At 39.1% G+C, this 19,209-nt stretch overlaps 1 protein-coding gene across 11 annotated transcripts in view; it reads right to left on the bottom strand.

The window, feature by feature from the left end:
- SCN8A (sodium voltage-gated channel alpha subunit 8) overlaps positions 1–17,041 on the bottom strand; it is an 87,648-nt gene extending 70,607 nt beyond the window's left edge. For all 11 annotated transcript variants that reach the window (XM_058171549.1, XM_058171551.1, XM_058171555.1 and 8 more), the window contains exons 1-2: positions 16,766–17,041; positions 2,955–3,073 (exon numbers count right to left, since the gene is read on the bottom strand). In XM_058171549.1, coding sequence (XP_058027532.1) covers positions 2,955–3,073; positions 16,766–17,041 — 395 coding nt within the window. The remainder of the gene's footprint in view (positions 1–2,954; positions 3,074–16,765) is intronic.
- Between the last annotated feature and the right edge of the window lie 2,168 nt (positions 17,042–19,209).

Below are 19,209 nucleotides of genomic sequence, written 5' to 3'. Positions count from 1 at the left end.
AAATGTGACAATATGCCTAGCTTTGATTTTGGCTTGAGAAGGATATACACCTTTTTGCAGTTTAGATTATACTGAACCCAGCCACATGAGAACAAAGGAGTGCTTTGGGAACCTTAACTGGAATTGAACTCACTTGTATTGCAATTATATTGAATTATGCTCAATTTACTGAGGAGACAGGTTTCTCATAATTAGATGCAGAATATGGACATCCAGAGATGACTAATCATAATGGTTTTCAGTCCATGTAGGGCAATAACATTAATTCATTAATGTTTTAGACTCCATTAAATTCCATTAATTCATTTATCAGTTCACTTATCAATTCATTAATTAGTTCATTTATCAAGAACTTCCAACTCTTTTTGTCAAAGGATCCAGTGTAAGTCTTAAAGGAAAAAAAAACCTGTCATTCCTGAAACTGCTTAGCTACATCTCCAATCATCCCTAGAAACTACAGCCAATGTGTCCAATATTTCAGCGACATCAGGAGTGCAACTTTTGCAAAATATATCTACGCATTTAGGATATTTCCTTGCTTAAGGAATAAATAAAAACGAATCCTTTCACCTATGAATGTTCAGGGAAAAAAATCATAAAAAAAGAAGCCAATCTGATTTGGAATAGTGTATATATATACTATCCAGTACTGGTTTTGTACTCATATTTCAAATGAAAAAAATGTCTTGGTGTTCTGGTGGAGGGGTCTCCAGCTTTGGTCTCTTTAAGACTTGTGGGCTTCAACTCCCAGAGTCCCTCAGCCAGCAAAGCTGGCTGAGGAACTCTGAGAGTTGAAGTCCACAAGTCTTAAAGGGACCAAGGTTGGAGACCCCTGTTCTGGCGAGTATTTATTGTAGACTAGATGTCCCTGAAGGAGCAGGGATAGCATTGCAGTGGTGATTGGTGGCAGGATGGTGAATACTAGCTGGTGCAGTCTTTCTGGATAAAGGAGAGATTTAGAGATTGCCCACTTGCATTTTGGACAGCTACTCCTCGTGAGAAAACTGCAGGAACTGAGGTTTTTATAATTGGCTCATAAATTGAGTGACTGGGAGTCAAAGGGTTTCAATCTAACTCACACCCATAATGCAGCCTATATAGGGACAAGGTTTGAGGACACAAGCCTAATTTCTTAAACGCTTTTAGACTTATTTAGCTCTAAACAGTTTAGAGCTAAACAGAGATTTTCTGAATAGAAGGATAAGAAAATTCTACTTCATGAGTCAAACATTTTTTTCTGGATTAAAAAGGAAAAAAGAGTTTCAATGATTTAAAAAATCATTGCGTTTGCTTTGCACTTCTATGGATTGGACAGAGGCTTGGTTGGAACACAAAACAAATCAGGAAACTCCAAATCACATGGTTATAAAACCACAGTTTATCTGTTAGCTTCATTCATGCCTCATGCTCAGCTAGAAACAAATCACACATTGTGGTTTAGCATAAAAGGTGAACCTAGTCCATGTATTTTAAAGTGAATTGGTTTGGGGAGTTTCATATATGGTTGCAAAAGTGGGGGGAAAAAAGGACAATTGAGCATCCACGTCTGTCTAGGGCAGGGATCTGCAAACTTGGCTCTTTTAAGACTTGTGGATTTCAACTCCCAGAGTTCCTCAGCCAGCTGGCTGAGGAACTCTGGGAGTTGAAGTCCACAAATCTTAAAAGAGCCAAGTTTGCAGACCCCTAGTCTAGGGCAATTGTATGCCCCTATTCATTTTTCAGGCAGTTGCTGCAGGCAGATGAGAAGATCTGAAAAGAGGCCTGCCAGCTCACTGGGAAGAAAAAGAGGAAGTTATAAGAACTGAATTAGACCCAGAAAAACTCTCACAATCAAGGCCCAGTCAGTAAAATAGTAAAATAGGCAAAATGAATGTCTTTGAATGAATGATATCATATAATCAGACAACATCCTAAGTTTGTATATACATAGAAACAGTATGGTTGGAAAAGGTGAATTCTGACTATTCAGCTTTTAGATTTGAGAATTATACCTTAATTGCATGATAGTTTTATGGACTGTTTATGGACTCACAAGGAAAGGCAATAACTACATATTTAGAATTAATATATCTCCCTCTTTGAAATTAATAATTTGATTCATTTTATAATATTTAGATTCCATATTAACCCCCCTCTCTGTATGTGTGTGAAGATGCAGCCCCACATAACAATGGGCAGATCTCTCCCAGCCTCGCTCTCTGGTTCCTGCGGCATCTGAATAGGAAGAGATATAGAATGCATTGGGATGTATTTAATCCATGTGCTGAGCAGAGGCACTGTCTGATATAGAGAATAGGAGAAAACAGTAGCATTTTCAAGTTTTCTCTAGTATGAGTTCTGCTTGATAGTAAGCACTTCTTGCAGAATATCAGTCACAGGTAGTTTTCGACTTATGACCAGCAATGTGGCTGTTGAGTGAATCCCACTTGATTTTATGACCTTTTTTGCCCCAAGTCATTAAGTGAATCATAACCATCATTAAGTAAATCTGGGTTTTTCCATTGCTTGTCAGAAATTCTCTGGGCAATCATGTGACCCCGCGATGCTGCAACTATCATGCAACCTTGTTGATTGTCAAATGAGAAAGTTTTGACCATATGACCATGATGATGTTGTGACAGTTGTAAGTATGAGGATTGATGGTAAGTCTCTTTTTTCAGCGCAGCCAAAACTTCAACCATTGCTATATAAATGGTCGTAAGTCTGTATTCAAATCTACTGACATATCTTGTACATACATTCCCTAATTATGAAACATCATCCCTAATAAATTCACTTTCATTCACCTACCCTTACAATTGCTTACGGAAATTTCAATCTCCCCGAGGCAGGCTATTTCTATAAAATATATTTTTAAATCCAAATAATGCTTTTTTTAAGGCAGCACATTAATCCAGCAACACAGGAAATAATGACTTCAGAATAAGTGGTATACATTACTATGAAAAGGATATGAATGTATCAAAATTTTAATAGCTATTCTCCTAAACAGATTAAAAGGACTTAAAATGTACAAGGCAGGCGTGGCACTAAATCGGAAGAGTGTTTTGCCTCTGTTTAGTACTACAAAGGTCTGCAGAGAAAGAGAAAAAGAAGGAAAAGTTACACATTCATAAGCCTAGGAAGAAAGCATACATTTTTAATTCAAAAACCATGAATATATCATTCTTAGCTAGATGATTCTTTGTGTCGAAATCATTTTGAAGAAATCCCACAATATACTTTAATTGATCTGACAGCTCTTTTAAAAGAAGCACATAAAAACAGCAACAACAGCCACAATAATATTAACAACAACAGTCGCTTACATCCTTAAAGCAAATTTATATATTAAGGCTTCATTTACCTCAGAATAGATCCCACTGTGAAATGTGCATAACTGTATTACAAAGTATTTCTCAGCCTTCACCCCAGAAAAGGAGGAATGAAGTAGCACATGGAGAGTGAAAGAATAGACTGGATGTAATGGGCTGTGAAAATAACCTTGAGGAAGACTCGACACAGCCAAGGCAACAGTAAGACAAGAGAAAACTCAGTCCAAAACAGGAATGCAGTTAGTCAAAACCTCTCAGATTGGACACTCCCCCCTCCCAGTTCTCTTTAGGATAAAGGCGGGGAGGGGAGAGACACATTCAGGGTTGCAAAGTTCTGTTACCATAACCCTGTAATAAAAATAGCTTTACCATTCATGACTTTGATATTAAAGTCTGATCTGTCTCTAAGGGCTGATGGAAAGCTGCCATCTTGTTTTGAGAGTTACACTCTGCACATGACATTTACATGTACACTATGAAACATTTTTTTTCTTCTGTATGGAAGGGAGATTCCAAGATTGATCCAAACGCTTTCTCTGGAGTTTAATTGGAACAGACTAGAATTCTGCAACTGCCGCTCCTGTTTCTTTCTGTATTGTGTATAGAATGGTTTTCAAAAACAGGATCACATATGTTACTTAACGATTTAAAATATATCAGTATGTAGCTCAGTGAAAGAGATATAACAACCAACAACAGGGAAAAATCAGTCAAGTAACATGGTTTTCCTTAATAAATATAACTAGAACATTTTAGTTTCTTCTCCATCCAGTGAGTCATATTGCTTTGCATTTTTACTGAGATCTCTTCTAGTATATCTGTAGCATACGGACTTGTATTAGATGCCATTTTATAAATTAGAATAAAGAATATACAGTACCTGCCCAATCACAGAGAAGAAGCAACCTTCCTTCTCTGCAAAGCCCCTTTCTACTTTGCTTTGGAAAACAATGCAAATACAAAAATCTCCACTCCTGAAGCCCAGGCACATTCCCATCCCTAAACGCATCTATACCCAGACATACACACACACACCATACTTATGGACGGCTTCTCATATTACCAATCCATTTTCTTTACTGTAGCAAAGAAAAAGAAAAAAAAAAGAAAAAAAAAAGAAGGAAGTGATAGGAAAACACTGGAAAATTACAAATGGAAAAAGGCCCACTGCATTTAGAACCACTACATAAAATTCTGTGAATTCTGCACAGCCAAATCCTGCGGTAGTATGGAAGGTTCCATAAACACACTTGAAATCTTCCTTCACTGAATCCCCTGGCTGTGGTCCAGAAAGCTGCCCAACTTTGATGCCCAAAACAGGACTAACTTGAGCAGCAAATGTACCACTTGATCTCAAGTGCAACCACAAGGCTTATCTCCATGTGGAGAAGAAAAGACAACTGAAAGAAATGGAACAACCACTGCTTTTGTGAAGCTCTGGAAGAACATTGCATCCGATGGATTAGAAAATGCTTATCTAATGTGTAAGCAAGCAACTAAATACATACATACATACATAACCAGTGGTAGGTTGCTCCCGGTTCTATCCGGTTCTATAGAAACAGTAGTAAAACTGGCAGAAGACTCCGTTCGCCTGCCTCGACATCATCAAGGGGCTTCTGTGCATGTGCAGAAGTGCGCACGAGTGAGCGAAGCAAACACACATGCGCGCTCCCGTTGTGAACCAGTAGTAAAGGTAAATAGAACCCACCCCTGAGACATACATATATATATTTAAAAATTACTCCAATTTATCCAAGTTATAAATGGTGCAACAAGGATGATAAATTAGAGTTGAATGAAGACAAGAGTATATTTTCAGAGTCTTAGAAATTATTTAAAACTAATTTGCGGTCATCTTCACCACCATTTTCAAAATGCTAAGGAAACCACATCAACCAGTTTGCCTTTCAGCTGACTAATAAAAGAGTGCAAAAAATGAAACATAATACATTGGTATTATGGCAGTGATGGTGAATATTTTGGGCTCACTATGTCAAAATTTCGGAAGATGCCTAACGATTCTGCTGGCATCCCTCCACCACAACACAAGAGAAATAATTCTTTATCTCACCACTACCATCTGGGCCTCTCTGAACAGTGGCAGTTAGGGGCAGTGCCAAGGCTAGGTCTGAAGTAGAAGCCATAGCAGCACTGCTGCCACTTGAAAAGGCCTCCTCATGCCATTTCCCAAGAAGCACAAGCCTTGAGGAATGGTGTGATTCCACCCATGGCCCAGCATCCCCTCGGATCTGCCATGCGCCATCTATCTTTAGGCCATGTTCTCTTTCTGTTGACTGGCTCTGTGACCTACCTGAGGCTGCTCCAGGACTCACAAGGCCTTCAATCTTAAAGCAGCTTTGGAGAATGCTCTTCCATAGCCTCTGCAGCCTCCAAAAACCACATAAAAGTATGTCCAGTTCTCGAGCAATTTTTGGAGGCTCCAAAGACTGTGCAAAAGCATGACCATCTTGTGCAATTTTCAGAGGGCCTGGAGGCCACGGATGAGCACATCGTATTCTCGTGCAGCCCCTGCAAGTTTTGAAAATTGTGGAAGAAAGGAGTATGTTTTTGAGAATATTTGTTGTTATGTGTTAGCAAATGCTGGTATATCAAACCAAACGTCATGGTGTGTCACCTTTGATGCACATGTCATGGATTTGTCATCACTGTATCATGGGGACAAGTCTGAGTATCTACAACAGGGGTGTCAAACTCAAGGCCCGTGGGCCAGATCTGGCCTGTAAGGTGTTTAGATCTGACCCGCAGGGCTGCCCTGGAAACAGCGAAGGACTGGCCCACGGTGCCTCTGCCAGTGAAAACGGAGCTGGCAGCCCTCCTGAACTCTGTTTTCACTGGCAGAGGGTTGCGGGAGGCCATTGCAGCCGAAAACGGAGCTCGGGCCACCACAGGCACTCCTGAAAGGAGTGATGATGAACCGGCCATCCCCTGCCCGCCCTCCTGAGGTCAAACACAATCCTGATGCGGCCCTCAATGAAATCAAGTTTGACACCCCTGATCTACAACAAGGGAGAGCTGTAAGCTGTCAGAGTCCTTTCTCTTCGATCAATTAAAAGTCATGGTATGGCTGAAGGTACTATAGAAAGGTACTTTAGATTTGCTTCCACAGGAAATGAAGCGAAAGGGAAGGTCATCAGGCAGGAGCCAAGCTGAGTAGTTTTTCTTGTCAATATAAAAACAATCTGCTTCCCCTTGCAAAACTTCAACACTTCAAATGAGAAATTTGGTTTCCCCATCTTCCTGTGTACTTTTTCCCCCCTATGATAATACTGAGAAGAACAATATGGCTGCCAATCATCTGTTGCTTAAAAACATACTGTTATTTTAACATTTATACACATATTTGAGTGGGCTGCAGTTGATTGTTCTATACGAATAGAAGTGTTCATGTTACAATGAGCAAGTTTCTCTTGCTCACAGAATGTGTTTATTGCAGACAGCCATGAAGGTCCATACACTGTAAATTTCATATGTATTAATAATATTATTAAAGGCTGGCAGGTAAATATAATTTCTGTCAATTCATTTTCTGAAAATATAGAGTGGTTATTCAGGCATGTAAAAGTATTTAGGTTCCTCCTGGTGATCCTAGGTCTAAATTGCAGAGCAGATTTTGTCAACATTTGGATTTGTTGCAAGTTATTGTTGACTGTGCTAGAAAACCAGAGACAGCCCAGTAGGTTCAACCAAACTTTTACTTCCTTTGTTGATCATGCAAAAGTCTGACCAACTTTTATCATCAGTGTCTGTGTTGTTTCTGAAATGATCAAATCTAAAATGAAAGCATCAGTTGCCATGGAAATGTAAAATCCCATAAATGCCAGATGCTGCAAATATACATGGCACTCTTTTACTGTTCCTTTCATATATTTTTGCATCATATTTCATGAATCTTCCAAATGGCAGCCATTTCTTATTATTTTACCTTATAATCCTACAACATCTTGAATCTCCAAAGACCTATGCAAGGGTCCTCTTTGTAGACTTTAGTTCAGCATTCAATACCATCATTCCAGCCACTCTTCTAACTAAGCTAAACCAGCTACAGGTACCCGAACAGACTTGTAAGTGGATCAGAAGCTTCCTGACAAACAGGAAGCAGCAGGTGAAGCTAAGCAGGATCACATCAGATACCTGTACAATTAGCACAGGGCCCCCCCAAGGCTGTGTGCTCTCCCAACTTCTCTTCTCTCTGTATACCAATGACTGCATCTCCAACGATCCATCTGTTAAACTACTGAAGTTCGCAGATGACACAACAGTGATTGGTCTCATTCAAGACAATGATGAATCCGCATACAGATGGGAGGTCGAACGACTAGCCTCGTGGTGCGACCAAAACAATCTGGAACTGAACACACTCAAAACCGTAGAAATGGTGGTAGACTTTAGGAAAAACCCTTCCATACTTCCACCTCTCACAATACTAGATAACACAGTATCAACAGTAGAAACCTTCAATTTCTAGATTCTACCATATCGCAAGATCTAAAATGGACAACTAACATCAAAAACATCATCAAAAAAGGACAACAAAGAATGTTCTTTCTGCACCAACTCAGAAAGCTCAAACTGCCCAAGGAGCTGCTGATCCAGTTCTACAGAAGAATTATTGAGTCTGTCATTTGCACCTCTATAACTGTCTGGTTTGGTTCTGCGACCCAACAAGACAGACACAGACTTCAGAGAATAATAAAACTGCAGAAAAAACAATTGCTACCAACCTGCCTTCCATTGAGGACCTGTATACTGCATGAATCAAAAAGAGGGCCGTGAAAATATTTACAGATCCTTCACATCCTGGACATAAACTGTTTCAACTCCTACCCTCAAAACGATGCTATAGAGCACTGCACAACAGAACAACTAGACACAAGAACAGTTTTTTCCCAAAGGCCATCACTCTGCTAAACAAATAATTCCCTCAACACTGTCAAACTATTTACTAAATCTGCACTACTATTAATCTTCTCATCGTTCCCATCACCAATCTCTTTCCACTTATGACTGTATGACTATAACTTGTTGCTGGCAATCCTTATGATTTATATTGATATATTGACCATCATTTGTGTTGTAAATGTTGTACCTTGATGAACGTATCTTTTCTTTTATGTACACTGAGAGCATATGCACCAAGACAAATTCCTTGTGTGTCCAATCACACTTGGCCAATAAAAATTCTATTCTATTCTATTCTATTCTATTCTATTCTATTCTATTCTATTCTATTCTATTCTATTCTATATATATGAATTTCTTTTTTGCTTATGGGGATCAAAAAGCCCAAGAAATCTTGCTTTGTTTGGGGAAAGTGAAACATTGCATTTCCCCCAATGAATTTTATATGTTTTTTACTTGAATTTGCAAATATCTTCCTGTATGGAAAATGAATGGATAAAAAAACCCCAAATAATCATAGTAGCAAAGATTTTATGGTCTTCAAAATCATGATTAAAAGCATAGAAGAAAAGTAATTCATAATAACATTTCAGACATGCTATGCTCATCTCATAATGTTTCTACATTAATCTGATACAAAAAAAATATGGGATGGAGATTATGGTTCAGCTAAAAATTGAGATTATTTTTCTAAGGCCCAATATAGAAACAAAAAAAAAATGTTTCTCATATCCATCAAAATACTCTGCAGAGAATAAACAAATGGTATGACTATCAAAATCTCAAAAGTAATGGAATAGTGGTATGTAATGTATACAATGATTCCAAAAAAAATCTTTATAGCATTTTTTTCATAAGAAGGGTCTACATTAGAAGCACATAAGTTCAGTCTCACTGACATATACAGTAGTACAATAGGAAAATAGGGGCACTTAATTATACAAGATATGACAGAAAGGCAAATGATTAAAACAACATACAGGTTTCCTATATAGAAATGGACAATATTATATACTTATGATTGGGATTGGCCTGTGACCTTCATGTCTCTTTGGGGCAGTCCTTGATGTCTCTCTGACCATAGCTATTGAAAACTGATGGCAAATTCTGCTATTTTAAAGTGGGAAATAGAATATCAAATAAAGAATCCTCCCAAAACTTCAGCCACACCAGGTCCATGACAAAGCTTTACTTAGCCTGCAGCCCTTCATCCTTCCAAAATCCCAATTTCTGTCCTTTTGTTCACCAAAGTTTAGCCTTGGTATCAAATACAAGCTCATCTTCAGATCTCAGTTCTATTACATAGATAATACTATAACACTGCAATCTGATTTATATCTTCACTGAATTCTGTGGGACTCATTGTGGGGTCCTTGGTACTCTCTGAACTTAGTAGTTTTCTTGCAGATGATTCATTACCAAACTAGATAACACCCTCAATGCGCTGCTGATATTACCTGATTTGGTAATGAAACATCTGCAAGAAAACCACCAGGCTCAGACAGTACTAAGGACTCCACAGTTCAACTCTGAGCTACAAATATTCTCTTCTGGGGGCCTCATCATATTCATCATATTTGCCTCAAGCAAATTCATATTAGGGTGCAACGTAAGCATGCAATAACATGGGATTAAGTTCAAATACTTTACTGGGAATCTACTGGGAAACATCAACATGTTTATTATGCTCACTTGCAGGCAAGCAGTCTTTGGATGTAAATTTTACTTTTGCTTGACTGGCCTTTTGCCAGTGTTAAAATATTTGCTATTAGAAAGCCTTCTGGTTTTTGGAGTCTGAAGTTTATTTCTTGACAATTATATCACCCTAAGAGGGTGCAAGGGATTGGAAGTGGCAGATCATATGCCAAACCTGAAAACTTGCTGGTTTATGTGGTTCATGATTTAAAATACAATATATTTTTTAGGATTGGAAAGTTGGGGGCGGGGGGGGGGGAGGGGAAGGATACTTATATTTGTTGTTTCCTGCCAGCGTTTTTCTCTCTGGTGGAAAATCCAAATCTAGTGAACTCACTGGGAAGAGTCAGTGAGTCAAAATCCAAATCTAGTGAACTCACTGGGAAGGAAGAGTCATTATCTAAAGGATACAAGGCTGTCTATTTCCGCACCATTCCTGAAATATCCTGGGGCTTCCTATTGCCAGCAGATTTATACCTGAAGAACCTACTGCTAGTCTATTGGGGAATAACTAGAATTGTTAGTTATTCTCCATGGGTGCAGAACACATCTCTCCCATCTTCATCTCTTTTCTATGATTCTCTGGGGACTGAGGTTTTTTTCCCTCCAGATTTTTGTTTTGGATGCCTGTTATTGCTTACTATATGATGCCTTTGTTGGTTTTATTTTTAAAACATAAATGTCACCAACACGTAAAACAGGTAAAAACACAAAGCATGTCCCTAAGCTATTGCAGAATGCAAATGCCTCCTCCTGTGGTTCCAATTATCTCCTGAAAATTCCTTGAAATAATATGTCTTAAGCTCCTGAAGCCTTCAAGGGAATAAGATTAAAAGACTTCTCTACAGAAGAAGGCACCAATATCCAAAGCCCCAGCTAAACAAATGTATTGTGGCCAGCCTTGGTTTGAAATAGAGGAATATATTTAGAAACCAAGACTGATGAGACATCAGTCTTGGTTTCTAAATATTCCTTTAGTTCAAATAAGCATGACATCAAGAATAGATGAACTGGTATAAAAATCAATGGAGGTGCCATTCTTAGCTATAAATGTGACTTGTACATTTTCAGTTGCATATGCAATGTCCATCTAATCTGCATTCATTTTTTAATTTATTCACTCTTAAAATTTATTTAAACCACCCAGCATAGTAAAGCCTCTCGGTGAGATGGGTGGCAAATAAATTTAATGAGCAAACAATGTGATAAACTGGGTAAATGGAACCTAGAATAGAGGAATACATAGATGGTTAACGAGATGCAAATGGTGGTTCATAATTCCATTGACCACTATAATTAGTACACAAAGGAAGAAAACCACTTGAAAATGGTTTCTAACTCTCTGAAAAGCAATAGCACTTAGACTTATATACCGCTTCACAGTTCTTACACTAAGCGGTTTACAGAGTCAGCCTATTGCCCCCAACAAACTGGGTCCTCATTTTACCGACCTTGGAAGGATGGAAGGCTGAGTCAACCTTGAGCCGGTGAGACACAAACTGCCAAACTGCTGGCAGCCGGAAGTAGCCTGCAGTACTGCATTCTAACTACTGCGCCACCATGGCTCTTAAGAAAAGACTAAGAATGTAGTTATAAAATAAAAAAAAAACACCAGACATTCTGGAATAATATTCTTTACAAGTTCAGAGTAATCAGTTAAAGTGAATGCTGAGAAAATTTTCAGGTTGACCCAGTTGCCTTTAAAATATCACTTTTCTTCCATTCTAATCTCTCACTTAATGACCAGTAGTTTATGTGTGTAGGTGTGCACTCATGTTACTTGGTTTATTACAGTTTGTCTTCAGTTTCCATAAAAGCCGTTGGGCACTATTAAATAGCTAAAGGCTTTCATGACTTTGTTTTGAACCTATTGGAAGCATTTGCTCCGAGACTGCTTTATTATTCACTAATGTCTTCTATTTATGCAATACTTACACCATATTTATTTATTGCTCTAGTCTTCCCTTTCCTTTGGATTTACCAATTCTAGAGTGCAGTTTTCAGTGTGCTGTAAATAACTACCAGGGGCCCCTTAGCTCAGGAAAACTTATTTATTTATTTATTTTATTTATTTATTTATTTTTGTCACAACATCATATAAAAAGGATTATATAGTATATAAACATATATATGAGTAAATATTAGGAGGTATAAGCATCAATATATATATAGGAAGAAGAAAAGAAAAAAAAACAATAGGACAGGAACGGTAGGCACGTTTGTGCACTTATGCACGCCCCTTATGGTCCTCTTAGGAATGGGGTGAGGTCAATAGTAGAAAGTTTTTGGTTGAAGCTTTTAGGATTATGGGAAGAGACCACAGAGTCAGGTAAAGTATTCCAAGCACTGATGATTCTGTTACAGAAGTCATATTTTCTGCAATCTAGATTAAAGCGGTTAACATTAAGTTTAAATCTGTTGGTTGCTCTTGTATTGTTGCAATTAAAGCTGAAGTAGTCTTTAACAGGAAGGACATTACAATAGATGATTCTATGAGTTAAACTTAGGTCTTGTCGAAGGCGACGGAGTTCCAAGTTTTCTAAGCCTAGGATTTCAAGTCTGGTGGGATAAGGTATTTTGTTGTTTTCAGAGGAATGGAGAACTCTTCTTGTAAAATATTTCTGGACTCGCTCAATTGTATTGATGTCAGAGATGTGGTGAGGGTTCCAAACAGGCGAGCTGTATTCTAGAATTGGTCTAGCAAATGTTTTATATGCTCTGGTTAGTAGTGTAGTGTTTTTGGAAAAGAAGCTACGCAGGATTAGGTTTACAACTCTTAGAGCCTTTTTTGCTATGTAGTTACAGTGGGCTTTGGCACTTAGATCATTTGACATGAAAACTCCAAGGTCTTTAACGGGGTGGGGGTCATCTGTAAGATAATGTCCATCAAGTATGTACTTAGTGTTTGGGTTCTTTTTTCCAATATGTAAGACTGAGCATTTGCTGGTTGAGATTTGGAGTTGCCAAGTTTTAGACCAAGTGGTTAGATAATCAAGGTCTTTTTGGATGATAGATGCATTGTCTGTGGTGTTAAATAGTTTGACATTGTCAGCAAAGAGAACACAATTACTTGCGATATGGTCACAAAGATCATTAATGTATAGTATGAAGAGTGTTGGTCCAAGGACGCTACCTTGAGGAATGCCACTCTTGACAGGAACAGGATTTGATAGAGCATTGCCAATTTTGACCACTTGTTGTCTGTTGGACAGAAATGCAGATATCCATTTGTGAAGGGGTCCTGAAATGCCATAGGATTTTAGTTTTAGGAGAAGTTTATCGTGTACTACTGAGTCAAAAGCTTTGCAGAAGTCTATGTAAATTGCATCTATTGTTTTCCCTTGATCGAGATTTGTAGTCCATATGTTTTTACAGTGAAGAAGTTGTAAGTTGCATGATAATTTTTTCCTGAAACCAAATTGTTTATTGGAGAGTAGGTTGTTAGTTTCTACGTGTGAGGTAATGGATTGGTTGATGATTGATTCCATGACTTTGCAGTTGACGCAGCACAGAGAGATCGGTCTGTAATTTTCAACTAAGCTGGGGTCTCCTTTTTTGAAGATAGGGATGACTGTGGCTAGTGACCAAAGTTTGGGAAGGGAACTGGTTGTGAAAGCTTTGTTAAAGATTATGCTTAGGGGTTCTGCTATATTAGTGGAAAGTTTTTTTAAGAAGTATGCGCATAGTCCATCAGGTCCAATAGATAGCGATGGTTTCAAGTTATGAAGTTATGAAGTTATGAAGTTATGAAGCCAGGACACACTATACTCAACACAGAATGTGCATTATGTTATATTTTTATAAGAAGATTTTGAAGCAAAGCCTCCTCAAGACCTTTTCACTGTCAGCTTCCTTTTGGTCTGCTTAGGATGTTTTGAAGGCTTGTGTGCTATGCTGATTCCATGTAGCTGTAGTAGTCTGTTGGTTTCTGAGATCTTCTTGATGTATGGTGTGATTCTTTTTAGGATTTGTGCTGGTTGTGCTGCATAAGGTTGAGTGGTCAGGGACTTTTTGATAAAGTTGTGTGGATATCCATTTTGTTGGAATATCTTGTAGAGATGCTCTATTTTCTTCTTCTGCTATTCTGGGTTGCTGCAGCATGTTTAGCTCGTTTAAATAAAGTCCTTACACAGCTTCCCTTGTGGGAGATGAGTTGTTTCTCTAAAAAGAAAGGTCCTAGGCAGATCAAAAGACCCAACAACCCCAGGAGAAAAAACGGGAATCATCCACGATAAACAATGTAAGGACTGCAACAACCACTATGTAGGACAAACAGGTAGAAGACTGGCAGAACGTATCTACGAACACCAAGTAGAAGTCAGAAGACATGATGAAAATTCTTTAATTTCACAACATATAGACAGATTTAACCATAGTTTTAATTGGGAAAATGTGACCATCCTAGACCAAGCCAAGTCAAAAAACTCCAGGGAATTTTTAGAAGCCTGGATCTCTGACAAAACAGCCATCAATAGACACAATAGATAAAAGAGACAATCACCCTGTCCAAAAAGGAACAAAAAGACCCAACCACCTCTCCACCAGCACCCAGCACCCAGATCTTTTAACTCCAAAGTTAACATCAGACCAATAATCAAGTAAGCAATACCCCAAACTAAGAAACTGCCAAAAAAGTTGTCAGTAAACAGCCCAACCAAAGAACCTCCAAGACTACTCCCACCCACACAGGCTGGCAAGCCACTGGAATATAAACTGAGAGCAAACGCCACTCCTTACTAGCACTGATAATGTTACCTAGTTTGGGCAATGAAATGTCTACAAGAAAACAAGCAAGCTCAGAGAACACCAAGGATCCCTCACTAACCATATACTCTGGAACTCAGCCTTCAGATCTGCAATAACAAAAATCCAAAATACACCCAAATGTATCAATTGAAGGAGGTAGAGGAAGAGTGAAAGAGGATCCTATTCATGATACTGTAGGAAACAAACTTGTGAGAAGTTGGCAAATATATGTAAGAAAGCATCTTTTACAATGCAATTCTTAGTTCTCACACGGACGCACTGCAAGTGATCACAAAACACAAACAGGCAGGTCAGATAAAATGTTTGAAGATAATTTACTCAGGCTGAACCCAACTTAGGGTTAATCTTGATTAGATGTGTTTTTTTTTTCCTCCTGTGCACATTGTGTGAATCCAGCCTGTAAGGGTAGTTTGTAATTCAATATGTTACGCAGAAAACGTGTTATTCAGTCTCCAAGTTAGGCATGTGAGGTAAACATAGCCAAGTATCTGGAATGAACAGAAAATAAAGCCATGAGATGGACATTGTTTAGTGCAATGTTTCTCAACCTTGGCAACTTGAAGCTGGGTGGACAGCAAGGCTGGGGAATTCTGGGAGTTAAAGTCCACCCAACCAAGTTGCCATGGTTGAGAAACACTGGTCTAGTGGAACTGTAAGATGCTGGAATCAAGAGCCTGAAACCATGGGAAGAGAGATAAGTGTTCAAGATTCCAACACCTTAAGCTGACTATTTGTCTTGCCCCCTTCTACTCACAGACATTGCCCAAGATTTAATCGAGATAAGAAACAAGATTGACTCATGTAGAATGAGCAATATGTGGACAGTGGTATTAACTCTAACCCTAGTAGTAATTCTCTCGGTCTGCTTAGCATTCTCTAGAAAGGCTGGAGCATCTGCAGTTGCTACCAGGCAAATAAGCTCTGTCTGTCATTATTCATATGAGGATATAATTTATATGCCGACAGAAGTCTGGTTTTCCACTTAGAATCCCCAATGCTGGAACTTGGTTTCATTCCACTCATCTCATTCTTTTTAGCCAATTTATACAAGCTATTCTAGCCTGACAGTCACCAATTATATGGATTATATGCTTCCATACAGGTGAGAGACTGATTCTTGCTCTCCGTATCACTATCCGGTTCACTTCTATTCCACATATTTTCCTAAGAAGTTAGACTTTTAATATTTAACAGCTGCATTTCCTGTTTCTCCCTCCCCGCCCAAAAATGTGGGAGCCACTGTCATTGTTTTCCCTAGAAAATTTTTTTTTTGTTTGTTTTTACATTTATACTCCGCCCTTCTCCGAAGACTCAGGGCGGCTTACAGTGTATAAGGCAATAGTCTCATTCTATTTGTATATTTTTACAAAGTCAACTTATTGCCCCCCCAACAATCTGGGTCCTCATTTTACCTACCTTATAAAGGATGGAAGGCTGAGTCAACCTTGGGCCGGGCTCGAACCTGCAGTAATTGCAGGCTGCTGTGTTCTTAATAACAGGCTTTGTGTTCTTAATAACAGGCATTACCAGCCTGCGCTATTCACCGGCCCCTAGATTTTGGGGCATCTCTTGGTGCCGCAAAACACCACTACTGTACCCATTTGCATATTTGCAAATATAATTGAACCACTAACCTCATCCTATTTTCCTTTTTTCCTCTGGGAATATAACCATGGTGTGGACAGTTTTTAGCTTATCCTGATTTTGAGGGACCGTTTGCTGATAAAAGTCAATCTTCTTCTCAGCCTCATTTGCCATCTTTCTTGGATGTATCACTGCCTCCCCATTAAATCTTCCGACTCATACAATGACATAAACAATGTGGTCGTTTTGAAAAACTCAGCTGTCCAAGCCATTGCTCCCTTAACTTTCTCCCTCTTCCCTTTTCCTCCCATCCCCCAACAACCCAAAGACAAGAAATATCTTTGCAAAGAAAGGCCACACAATTGTTGTTTTTCTGCCACCACCACCCCGCTTTTCATGTGAAGCCTCCGGCCACCCAAACCTGTAACTCCTTTGACCATCAGAAGGCTGACTTTTACATAGCTGGTTGTTTGCTGACTCACTTTCTGCGTCATATAGTAAGGGTCAAAGTCCTCCAGTGGCACAGCAACCAGGCCTTTGGGGATGTCCCCGTAGATGAAAGGCAAACTCTTCCCTGCCTCCAGGTCACTGTTTGGTTTTGGTTTGTTCTCTTCATCGTCATCTCTGTGACTGCCGTCTTGCTTAGGACGCTTCTTCTTCTTCTCTTCTGCAATGCGCTTCTCAATGTTAGCCAGAGATTCCGGAGTGAAAGGCCTAAAACTGTCAGGGCCTGGTGGTGCAAGCAACCGCCCTGCCATCTTTTCATCCTGCAGAAGCTTGTTCAGTTATGTTGCGCCCAGGATAGGTCAACTCTGAAAGCACAAAAGAAAAGAAAAGAAAACCACAATATCAATATCACTGTCTCAATCACAGTTATCAATATCAAGATTGGCTGGAGAGTTGGGAATTTCCCTAGGGAAGAATTTATCCGGTCGAGCCCTTCCCCCACTGAAATAGCTGACTGAGAGTCCTCTGAGGTTACAAACAAACAAATATCACTTCCTACATTCCCTGGTGGAGTAATCAGTTTTGCCTAGTGTAGAATAAACAATAATAAAAAAAAGCATGCCAAAAAATTAGCATCAACTTTCAAGGACTATGCTTCCCTATGTCATTTACCTCATTTAACTTTGGGTCCTTCTGGGGACATTTGAGACATTGACCTTACCACAAGTTCCGAGTTCTTCAGATAAAGAATAAATTATTGGGATTACTCTGTATAATAGCCCATGATCAAAACAGTAGGAACTAGCAGCTTTTATTGCCAGAATTTACTGTGTTTTGTAATGCTTTGATGATTCTGCCTCTCCTGAAGATTCAACTCTACAACTACAGATTAATCTGATATTTCTCTCTCTCTCTCTCTCTCTCTCTCTTTTTTATCCTGTTTCCATTCTGAGCAATTTCATCTCAGTTTGTATTCTATGTTCAACATTTTTCTTTCAGTTTCAGAGGCTCATATTAAGAAACATGGAAAGTTTTACAAGACTTGAGATGCTAAATCAATGATTTCAAAACAACATTTGGTCATTTCTTGACCGGATTAGTGCAACACACTATATAGTGATTTCTTTGAAGTGCATCAGTTAAAGCTGGTTGAGAATGCAACCCAATTAATTGAATCCCTGATTTGCTCAAGTGACCTCACTACTGGGAGAGGAGTATTAGTTGCCAAGTTGCTTCTAGGTGCAATTCAAGGTCCTGGTTGTCCTGTTTAAACTCAGGATTTTTCTTTCTCTCAATGGTTTCTGATCACCCAAGGGAGCACCCTTATGAATCCCTTTTGAACACCTTCAGGGACTATGGTGGCATGCCTGTTCCAGAGCTGCCCCTCTCCTTTGAAATAATGCTCCACCTGAGAGTATTATTTATTAATGCTGCAACAACATTAATGCTGTGAGCACCTAATGCTCATAGCATTACCAACTCTGTTGGCATTTAAGAAAATCCCTAAAATATGGCATTGGGGCAGTGTTGGGTTGCTACCGGTTCACCCAGGTTCAGCCGAACCAGTAGCGGTGGTGGCAGGAGGCTCCACCCACCTGCCCAGATGTCTCTGCACATGACAGAAGCGGTGCGCACGCGCGCGCCCACAAACAAACCAGTAGCAAAGGAAATTAAAACCCATTACTGATGGGGGCATAAATAGAACGGTGGGTTTCTGTGCTGGAGTAGGTGAATGGTTAATTATTCAGAGTGCCATTTCTTGGCATGATTTTGAATGGGAATATTATTATGACAGGTAGCCCTCAACTTGCAACCATTCATTTAATGTCTGTTTGAAGTTACGGTAGCATTGAAAAAAGGGACTTGTAACAACAACCATCACAGCATCTGCAGGATCAAGTGATTAAATTCAGGTGCTTGGCAATTGGCATGTATTTACTATGGCTGCTGTGTCCCATGGTTTAACAACCAGGGCAAAAAGGTCATAAATTGGGTACAGCTCACTTTGCTTAAAAAACAGAAATTCTGGTCCCAATTGTGCTCGTACATTGAAGAGTTCCTGTATTTGATTTGGTTTAGGTTATAACGTTGTTTCTACTTTTTTTCATTACGGTATAGTAGGGAACAGCTGGCCCTTTACATAACAAACCAGCCTGATGTGTTCAGAAGAAGTTATCTAATCCCTGAGAGGAAAAGAAGGGTTTCTGTCAGGTTTTGGGCAAGAAACACTTTTTAGAGTTGATTTTAGTTGTGGACTGATGGTGAGGCATTTACCTCAGGCAACACCGAACACTGAGGAATTATTTTGTTCTAGAATAAAATTGTGTTAGTGTGTGTGTGTGTCTGTATGTGTCCGTGCGCATTTTGTGTGAAACTTTTATCTTTTTTGGCACCTTTAATAAAGTTGATTTTGGTTTAAATACTGAAGCTGACCAATGGCCTTCTGACATCCACCTCAGAGTGCCTGAACAACAGATTC

This window comes from Ahaetulla prasina, chromosome 2 (genome assembly GCF_028640845.1).
Source record: "Ahaetulla prasina isolate Xishuangbanna chromosome 2, ASM2864084v1, whole genome shotgun sequence".
Lineage (NCBI taxonomy): Eukaryota > Metazoa > Chordata > Lepidosauria > Squamata > Colubridae > Ahaetulla > Ahaetulla prasina.
The sequence above is the reverse complement of the archived record's forward strand: the minus strand, read 5'-3'. Positions and strand labels throughout refer to the sequence as shown.